Source organism: Nerophis lumbriciformis, linkage group LG05 (genome assembly GCF_033978685.3).
Source record: "Nerophis lumbriciformis linkage group LG05, RoL_Nlum_v2.1, whole genome shotgun sequence".
Lineage (NCBI taxonomy): Eukaryota > Metazoa > Chordata > Actinopteri > Syngnathiformes > Syngnathidae > Nerophis > Nerophis lumbriciformis.
This window is the reverse complement of record NC_084552.2, coordinates 11,086,510-11,097,500: the sequence shown is the minus strand read 5'-3', so window position 1 is coordinate 11,097,500 and position 10,991 is coordinate 11,086,510. Positions and strand designations below refer to the sequence as shown.

Below are 10,991 nucleotides of genomic sequence, written 5' to 3'. Positions count from 1 at the left end.
CTTATACACGGCTGTCTTGGTGGAGATGGTTAGATTCCTATTTAGGAAAACCCTGGACCGTAGCCTTCCAAAGGCAGCAGAGGCCAGACCAATACGGGCCTGGACGTCATCGTCAATGGTGCAGGATGGCGACAGGGTGCTACCGAGGTAGGTGAAGTGGGGGACGGTGGCTAATGGGTGCCCGTCAAGGGTGAAGATCGGCGTATTTGGCTGGGGAGTAAACTCCTGCACGAGTATTTGTGTTTTCTTGGTGTTTATCTGAAGACCAATGGCACTGTAGATGGAGGCTACCACATTCAGTGCACGCTGGAGAGACTCTGGTGAGTGTGCAAGTACAGCGCAGTCATCTGCATACTGTAGTTCCAGAATATGCTGGGTGGTGAGTTTAGTGGTGGCTTGGAGGCGACGGATGTTAAAAAGGTTACCATCCAGCCGGTATTGTATCTGAATCCCATCTGTGGGGTCCAGGTGTTTATGGGACAGGAGGGTGACAGTGGAAATGAACATGTTGAATATGGTTGGGGCAAGGACACACCCTTGCTTGACCCCCACATCCACACTGAAAAATGGGGATTGTTGGCCGCCGTTGCTCACACAGGCCTGCATGCCATCATATAGCTGTCGCAGTAGGTTGCAGAACTTTGCTGGTACACCTAGTTTTCCAAGTACTTCCCACAACAAGTCCCGGTTTACTGTGTCGAAGGCCTTGGACAGGTCAATGAATGCCATGTACAGGTCTTTGCGGTGTTCTCTGCATTTTTCCTGTACCTGTCTGGCAACAAAGATCATGTCTGCGGTGCTCCGATCACGTCTAAAGCCGCATTGAGATTCGGGCAGGATGTTTTCGGTTACATGAGTTGCTACTCGATGTAACATGATCCTTGCTAGCACCTTCCCAGCTGCGGATAGTAGGGAGATACCTCTGCTGTTGCCGCAGTCTGCTTTGTCGCCTTTGCGCTTATAGATTGTTATGATGTTAGCATCCTTCCAATCTTGCGGGATGACTTCAGACGACCAGATGGCAGTGATCAGCTGGTGCATTCTGCGGTGCAGGAGATATCCACCGTGCTTCAAGATTTCTCCCGGGATCTCGTCAAGGCCTGGGCTCTTGTTGTTTTTTAGACCCTTGATGGCCTTGAGTACCTCTGAGAAGCTGGGAGAGGAGTCCAGCGAGTCTACAGGGGGCAGGCATGGGAGGTCAGAGAGTATGTCTGTCTGTACAGGGTTCGTTGTGTTCAGCAGTACCCTGAAGTGCTCAGCCCATCTGTCCAGGATCTGTTGTTTGTCCTTGTAGAGAGTGGTGCCGTCAGCTGATCTAACTGGGGTGATGTTCTTCCTCTGTGGGCCATAGATGGACTTGATGGAGTCGTAGAAGGCATGAGAGTTGTTGGTGTCTGCGTGATGTTGTATTTCGCGGGCCTTCTGGGTCCACCAGTCATTCTCCATGGCTCTGAGGGTGCGCTGGGTTTCACTTCTGAGGCGGATGAGCTGAGCCTTTAGGACGGTGGATTGAGGGTTTGATATGTGAGCTGCAAGGGCCTTGTGTTTTGCCTGAAGCAGGTCATAGATTCCTGGCGCACTATTGTCAAACCAGTCTTGATGTCGCCTTCTGGTGTACCCTATAGACTCCACGGCCGCCTGGTGGAGGGCAGTGCGTAGGGTGCTCCAGGTAGGTCCAGTGTCCAGATCTGGTGGCACTTCAGGAATCTTGAACAGCTGATCTGCTACCTTTTTCCTGAGCTGGTTGACGGAGTGCATGGACTTCAGTGCATCGCAGTTGAGCCTCTTGGAAGGTGGTGTTTTTCTCTGTTGAGGACGTATTTCCAAGTCAATCTTTGTTCTGATCAGGCGGTGGTCAGTCCAACAGTCAGCTCCACGCATGGCCCTAGTGATGCGCACCTCCTTCCTGTCCGCTTGGCGGGTGATGATGTAATCTAGGAGATGCCAGTGTTTAGAGCGAGGGTGTTGCCAGGATGTTTTGTACTTGTTCTTCAGTTGGAACAAGGTGTTTGTGATGACCAGTTAATGCTCAGAACATAGAGTGAGAAGACGGAGACCATTGTTGTTGAGCTTGCCAACACCGTGCCGACCCATCACTTCCCTCCACAGTACACTGTCCGAGCCCACTCTTGCGTTAAAATCCCCTAGAAGGATGAGCTTGTCAGTGAGTGGTGTTTTGCTGATGGCGGAGTGCAGGGAGGCATAGAACTCTTCCTTACATTGAGGGTTGGCAATCAGTGTTGGGGCATAGGCGCTGATGAGGGTGCAGTAACGGTTATTGGTGAGGGGAATCCTCCAGGTCATCAACCTTTCGCTAATGCCAACTGGAGATTCGGGAAGCTTCTGAAGTAGGGAGGTCCGCACAGCGAAGCCTACACCATGGAGGCGGCGGGAGCCTTCCGGAAGCCCTTTCCAGAAGAAAGTGTATCCTTCTCCCACCTCGGCTATGGAGTCCTCCCCATGGAAGCGGGTCTCGCTGAGGGCCGCAATGTCGATGTTATACCTCTTCAGTTCGTGCGCCACCAACGCTGTTCTTCTGCGGGGACGAGATGAATCATCACGCACATCCAAAAGCGTACGGACGTTCCAAGTCGCTAGTGTGAGTGTCAGCCGGGTTTTATTCTTGTGTTTTCGACCGCATGGGGGGATGACCCGGCAGCTGCGGTAGGCTGCCCGGGAGTGGAGGAACAGACCATTTTTAGGCCACATTTTCTAGGCCCTTCCCATCTCAGGGTGAGCAGGGTGGGGCTGCTCAGTCACGTGGGGAGCTGCCGAAGAGACACGCTGTTCCGTCCCGTACCTCAGCGACCGTCTATCCCACGCCGCCTGCGTGCAGAGTTGGGCTAGATACTCCCAGTCACATCCTGACCTGTATCTGCCACCCTTCTCCATCGCCGCAGGACTTTGAGGGGAGGGGATGGGGTGGGAAAGGGGGTGGGGGTGTTTGGAGCAGGCCTGCGCAAGGAGTAGATTAGAGTGAAGGAAGTGGTGCGCAGTCACTACCCTCACTACCTTGGCTCCCCCCTACGTCTTCCAGTGGCATGAGGAGCTCATGACGACCTTCTGCAGGAAGGAGTTGCAGAAGACTGCCAGCACACCGGTCTGTTGATGGCTGCCTGATGCGGGTCTTCACAACAGATTTGTCGTTAGGGGTTTACTCCCGTAGCCAAACACACACGGTGCACCCAGTAGGCAGTGAGGCACCCTTAACCTTCATCCGCCTTTACTGCCGGGGGGGGACGCGTCATCCTCCGCCAGTTCCGCCGTTGAGGTTTTTTGGATCGCGCTTCGTCTGGAACCTCCCCCTCGACCTTACCGCCATGGTTGAACCTACCAGGAGCTGAGGCTCCCGACGGCATCGCTCTTAGGTTCATTGGAACACACAAGGCTCTCCACCACGACAAGGTGGCGACCCGTGGAGAACAATATATATAATAATATATATTGTATATATATATATATATATATATATATATATATACACATACACACACACACACGTGTGTATATATATATATATGTGTATGTGTACCTGTGTGTGTCTATATTTACGTGTGTGTATATATATATATATATATATATACTGTACATGTGTGTGACTGTAAGTATATATACAGTATGTGCATGTATGTGTGTATATATATATACATACATACATACATGTGTGTGTGTGTGTATATATATATATATATATATATATATATATACATATACATGTGTGTGTATGTATATATATATATATATATACATGTGTGTGTGTATATATATATATATACATGTGTGTATATACAGTATATATACATGTGTGTGTGTATATATATATATACATACATGTATATATATGTATGTATGTATATATATATTTATATACATACATATATATATATATATACACATACGTGTGTGTGTGTGTGTGTGTGTATATATATATATATATATATACATACATATATACACATACGTGTGTGTGTGTATATATACATGTATATATATGTATGTGTATGTATATATATATATATATATATATATATATATATATACACCCATACACACACATGTATGTATGTATGTATGTATAAACATGTGTGTATATATATATATATATACAGTATATATATATATATATATATATATATATATATATATATATATATATACACACACATACATGTGTGTGCGTGTGTGTATATATACCGGTGTATATATATATATATTCATATATGTATATGGTCCATTTTGAAGTTTTTGTGTTCGCTGCCAAATTAGTGAGTTTTTGTGTACGCTAAAGACCTCCACAATGCGGTGAAAGTGTGAGAAAATAGGATGTTGCAGCCCTGATAATGACTTGACAAACATAACTTGCTGGAATTCCCTCAGGAGCACGGAGTGGACGGGCCGCCCTGCAACTGCTCCAACAGAGTGTCCATCGAGTACTTGTCTGAGGGCCGCTACCGCCTGGGGGACAAAACCATCTTTATACGTGTAAGTATATGTTGTGTGTGTGTGTGTGTGTGTGTGTGTGTGTGTGTGTGTGTGTGTGTGTACCATATTTTTCGGAGTATAAGTCGCACCGGCTGAAAATGCACAATAAAGAAGGAAAAAAACATATATAAGTCGCACTGGAGTATAAGTCGCATTTTTGGGGGGAAATGTATTTGATGAAAGCCAACACCAAGAATAGACATTTGAAAGGCAATTTAAAATAAATAAAGAATAGTGAACAACAGGCTGAATAAGTGTACGTTATATGAGGCATAAATAACCAACTGGTATGTTAACGTAACATATTATGGTAAGAGTCATTCAAATAACTATAACATATACAAACCCCGTTTCCATATGAGTTGGGAAATTGTGTTAGATGTAAATATAAACGGAATACAATGATTTGCAAATCCTTTTCAACCCATATTCAGTTGAATGCACTACAAAGACAACATATTTGATGTTCAAACTGATAAAAAAAATTTTTTTGCAAATAATCATTAACTTTAGAATTTGATGCCAGCAACACGTGACAAAGAAGTTGGGAAAGGTGGCAATAAATACTGATAAAGTTGAGGAATGCTCATCAAACACTTATTTGGAACATCCCACAGGTGAACAGGCTAACTGGGAACAGGTGGGTGCCATGATTGGGTATAAAAGTAGATTCCATGAAATGCTCAGTCATTCACAAACAAGGATGGGGCGAGGGTCACCACTTTGTCAACAAATGCGTGAGCAAATTGTTGAACAGTTTAAGAAAAACCTTTCTCAAGCAGCTATTGCAAGGAATTTAGGGATTTCACCATCTACGGTCCGTAATATCATCAAAGGGTTCAGAGAATCTGGAGAAATCACTGCAGTAAGCAGCTAAGCCTGCGACCTTTGATCCCTCCCTGTACTGTATCAACAAGTGACATCAGTGTGTAAAGGATATCACCACATGGGCTCAGGAACACTTCAGAAACCCACTGTCAGTAACTACAGTTGGTTGCTACATCTGTAAGTGCAAGTTAAAACTCTCCTATGCAAGGCGAAAACCGTTTATCAACAACACCCAGAAACGCCGTCGGCTTCGCTGGGCTTTAGCTCATCTAAGATGGACTGATACAAAGTGGAAAAGTGTTCTGTGGTCTGACGAGTCCACATTTCAAATTGTTTTCGGAAACTGTGGACGTCGTGTCCTCCGGACCAAAGAGAAAAAAGAACCATCTGGATTGTTATAGGCGCAAAGTGTAAAAGGCAGCATGTGTGATGGTATGGGGGTGTATTAGTGCCCAAGACATGGGTAACTTACACATCTGTGAAGGCGCCATTAATGCTGAAAGGTACATACAGGTTTTGGAGCAACATATGTTGCCATCCAAGCAACGTTACCATGGACGCCCCTGCTTATTTCCGCAAGACAATGCCAAGCCACGTTTTACATCAACGTGGCTTCATAGTAAAAGAGTGCGGGTACTAGACTGGCCTGCCTGTAGTCCAGACCTTTGAAAATGTGTGGCGCATTATGAAGCCTAAAATAGCACAACGGAGACCCCCGGACTGTTGAACAACTTAAGCTGTACATCAAGCAAGAATGGGAAAGAATTCCACCTGAGAAGCTTAAAAAAATGTGTCTCCTCAGTTCCCAAACGTTTACTGAGTGTTGTTAAAAGGAAAGGCCATGTAACACAGTGGTGAACACGCCCTTTCCCAACTACTTTGGCACGTGTTGCAGCCATGAAATTCTAAGTTAATTATTATTTGACCAAAAAAAATAAAGCTTATGAGTTTGAACATCAAATATGTTGTCTTTGTAGTGCATTCAGCTGAATATGGGTTGAAAAGGATTTGCAAATCATTGTATTCCGTTTATATTTACATCTAACACAATTTCCCAACTCATATGGAAACGGGGTTTTATAAATATATATATATATATATATATATATATATATATATATATATATATATATATATACATACATACATACATGTGTGTGTGTGTGTGTGTGTGTGTGTGTGTGAGAGAGGTTATTTCACATCACTAATCCAAGTGTGAAAGGAGTGCAGTGTGTTGCACTGAGAAGAATCTTGTTGTCCAAACTGGAATTTGATATTCCCACTGTGAATAATCACTTGGAACAAAGAATCTTTGTTTTCTGCTCTGCCACGACAAACGACACACACACACACACACACACACACACACACACACACACACACACACACACACACACACACACACACACACACACACACACACACACACACACACACACTCACACACACAGGTTCATGTGTAAAGCAGGTGATGCTAATGAGTGCCTAAACCATTTAAATGGTCTTACGGTAGTTTGTGCCGCATGCCAGTGTAAACCTTATCTTATCTCCTCAGCATGCAAGTCGTTATTGCCCGTTCAGGCATCCCCTCGGACGCCTATTTTGCGAAGTGCGTCCGCAAAGAGGCTGCGAAATGTGCACTGCAGTGTGACTAGAATAGCTAATAGTCCGTAGTTATCAGGACGTCTAAAAAATCCATTTTTGAATGAATTATTGGTAACGATTCTTAATCAATTAAAATGTTTTATTTATTTATTTATTTTTAATCTGTCCTCTGCAGCCACTCAGACAAATCATATTTTTGATTACTTATTTACCACATCCAGTATCTTATTTAGTCATTTTGCTTGATTTGGTAGATTTATATTCTGTTACTGAATGTCAGTAATGATGGGGAAAATGAGGCCTCAGTGAGCGTGTGACACACTCACTAGCTGTATGGACACGGCACTGACACGGTTACTGTTTCATAACGCCACCATCTGCTGGATGAAAAAAGTCACTACATTTGAACTGCAGATGAAAGTAATAGTTAACAAATATCTAAGTTTATACAAATATTCTTTGGACCACACCCACTAAATTCTAATAAATGTATGTCTTTTTTCCCATGTACAAGCCACAAATATACATGTTGTGAAATGAGTTATTTACACAGAAATATTCTGTAAATATTTACCTTCATTGTTTCCAAAGGGTGTCTGTAACAGGGCAGTAAAACGGCCGATCAAACAAAACAGAAGTCATCGTCATGGACACGCTAGCTGCGCAAGCTTGCTCTCCAATCTGCTAAACGGACTCAATAACTCCACGGTGACGTTGTGGTGAATTTACTGAGGAATTTGTGAAACTGAAACAACACAAAAAAAATTCAGTTGTAAGCGTGTCAGCATATTAGCTAATACGACGCTAGCTTAATTACATTACGATGGCACGTACTAATATGCATGAAAACACATGACGACATCACACATGGGACGGTTTAGTAAGTAAGAATTGTCTTAGTTATATTGTAAAACTTACAAACGCTGCTTGAATGAAGAATCCATACGAGTAGAAACGCTATGGACGGCTAGAAGACAGAACAGTACTTCTAGTTCCGGCGGAAACCACTAAATGCAAGTAAGAATTGTCTTAGTTATATTGTAAAACTTACAAACGCTGCTTGAATGAAGAATCCATACGAGTAGAAACGGCTAGAAGACAGAATGGCACTAAATGGAAGGACACTGCAGTGAACAAACTCGTCCAAAAGATGACAAAATAGCACAAACAATAAAACACCTTATCTAGTATTTTTTTTAAACGATTTGCATTGTGGGCGTCAGCGAAGAAAAAGCCATAAATGATCAGCACCGTTTTATAAGCCGCAGGGTACAAAGTGTTGGGAAAAAAAGTGGCGGCTTATAGTGCGGAATTCACGGCACGTGCTCGTCCTGCCAGGGGTGACGTATGAAAAGGGGGATTATCCAAACTTTTGGTCAGGCGGTGACAGGATGGGAGCATCACTAGTGTGACGGAGGGGCGTGTCCTCCTCCAGGTGTGTCATGAAAGGTGTGTGTGTGTGTCCTCAGATGCTGCACGGCAAACACGTGATGGTGCGCGTGGGCGGCGGCTGGGACACGCTGCGCGGCTTCCTCAGCAAGTACGACCCGCTGCGGGTGCTGCAGTTCACCACGCTGGAGCAGAAGATCCTGGCCTTCCAGAGGGGGCCGCCCGGCTTGGGCGGTCACCACGGCAACGCGGCCCCGCCCCCTGACATGGACCCCCTGGCCGCCGTCGACGACCTCGTCTCCTCGTCCGATTCGTCGTCCGCGTCGTCGTCGTCTTCCTCGGGTCAGACGTGTCGGTCCTACGCCGCCTCCCCCGCCTGTACGCCCACGCTGCCCAGGAAGGCGGCGAAGAAGAATCTCCAGATGACGCCGCCGGCCCCCAGGAAGCCCACCCAGCTGCCCCTGCCTGTCGCCGCCAAAGGCTCCTCCTCCTTGCCCGCCACACCCGTGGGTGGCTCAAAGCAGCCCCCCAGTCCGGGTGTGCAGGTCCAACGTAGAGCCGCAACGCCGGACCTGTGCGCCGCGTCCAAACTGAGGCTTAGACCCACCCCTCGGACCGCCGCCCCCCAGCCGAGGAGTCCGGTTTGCCCCGAGCCGTCTTCCAAATGTCCCAAACCGTCCAGCCCCTGCAACTCGCCCGCGCCTCGCCCCGCCACCGCCCCGGCAGACGCCCGACCCCCGACGGGTGCCGGCCAGCGCCCTCGCCTGGCACAACGCCGCCCCGGATCCCCTGCCTCACGCCTCCGACTAGAGGCGGCGAGGCGGGTGAGGGCGGCGGCACGCGCCGCGGCATCCCCCGCATCCAGGGCGGCGGCACGCGCAGCAGCGTCCCCCGCGTCGAGGCCGGCGACGCCAACTCCTAACCCGCCCGCCACAGTTACGCCAAAACCCGCTAAAGACACCGCATCCAAAGCCGAGGGGTCCGCCCCGATTAAGGCCGCCTCCCGCCTCCCACGTGGCACCGCGCTCCCTGGGCGGGTCCCCGGGGGCGCCACCCACAGCGGTGCCGCCTCAACACAGAAGACGTCACAAAAACCCTCAGCTTCAGCCGAGCACGTCAGGCCTGAGCTCACTCCCACCCACAAGAGCGCCCCCGACGTCAAAATAAAAGCCCAGCCCACGACCAGCAGGAAGATCCCTCAGTATCGAGGCAAACCTGAGGAGCCTTATTTTGAAATGACCGCCAGGAGACGGCAGAAGACGTGACGGACAAGACAAAAAAATCCGCTTTTTAAACACTAATTCTCATCGAAACTTTTTTTTAGGGTGTGTTTTATAGAATATTTAACTTTTATTTTGTAATCCAAGAGGGTCGATGCTTTGTCCTTTTTAATGTTTGTCCTTGTGATGCGTGAACGATTATTTCCTCTCACAATGTTTACATGTGACTTTGTTGCGTAGCAAACGCTGACCTCATCAGGAAGAAAAAAAAAAGGTTACCAAAGTGATTTTAAAGCAGTTTTTGACTCGACGCCATCACGAACAAGTCCTCGGTCACGTGCCTTCGTCAGAATCCCGTGTGGATGGCATTTGGAATGTATGAAGTGGTTATGGGAGATATGTTTTTTTTTTTATGATTTGAATGAAACTTGCACAAGAGGAAACTACTGATCAGAAAACCTATTTTTATCTTTCACCATGTCAGCACTTTTAGTGCGCCGTCTAAGCAGTACAAATGTGTTTTTATGGTGAAGAATTATTATTCTGTGTGTCTTTGTTGGTGTTTGTCTTTGTGTAGAGACTATTTACAGAACATTTTTAGTGAGGCTTCCTTTTTTTCGTCTTTGGCACTTTACAAAAACATTGTTTGTCAAACTTTGAATGTTGATTTTGTTCAGATACCATTTTCTGTTTGGGTTGAATAAATACATTAAAAAACACTCCTGGTTTTTTTTAGTCTTTTTGTGCGTTGTAAACCTAAACTTTGTCCACATGTGCTTTGCAAAATGTAAACATATACTTAGAATAAACTTGAAACATGATGACTACAAACATGTACAATTTGATTAATAATGCGATTAATACACATTATCCTTCAGATTGAATTATTAAACTGTGGTAAATCTAAATTTGATATTGTAGTGGGTTTACGTAATTCTCTTATTAGGGACAGAGGACCCTATTGTATTTCTAGCGTTTTATTATTATACCGCCGCCTCTTTCAGCTGTAATTTGACCCCCTTAAATGCTTCAAAACTCACCAAATTGGACACACACATCAAGACTGGCGAAAATTGCGATCTAATAAAAAAAAAACCCAAAACTCAAAATTGCGCTCTAGCGCCCCCTAGGAAGAAAACAGACAAAACGGCCTGTAACTCCCAGTAGGAATGTCGTAGAGACATGAAACAAAAACCTCTATGTAGGTCTCACTTAGACCTATATTTCATACACTGACAACCCCCAGCAAAAATCAACAGGAAAATTGCAATTCCCCCTTCAAAACAAAAGTTGTGTAAAAACAGTCACCTTTTTTCAAACATTATCTCCTCTGAGCGCGTTTGTCATGACGGCTTCAAACTAGCACAGGAGAGAGATTGAACCCTTCTGATTAAAAGTTGATGAAAGAGTTTTAATTACTGCTCCGGTTTGGATTTTATGAGCCCTCAAAGTCGGTCCCGTCCATCG

At 45.7% G+C, this 10,991-nt stretch overlaps 1 protein-coding gene across 2 annotated transcripts in view; it reads left to right on the top strand.

Moving 5' to 3' along the window:
- The window catches only part of gas2l3 (growth arrest-specific 2 like 3), a 92,405-nt gene extending 82,162 nt beyond the window's left edge, over window positions 1-10,243 (top strand). For both annotated transcript variants that reach the window (XM_061961279.2, XM_061961280.1), the window contains exons 8-9: window positions 4,378-4,482; window positions 8,385-10,243. In XM_061961279.2, the coding sequence (XP_061817263.1) occupies window positions 4,378-4,482; window positions 8,385-9,569 (1,290 nt within the window). In that variant the 3' untranslated portion in view covers window positions 9,570-10,243. The remainder of the gene's footprint in view (window positions 1-4,377; window positions 4,483-8,384) is intronic.
- The last annotated feature ends 748 nt before the right edge of the window (window positions 10,244-10,991 follow it).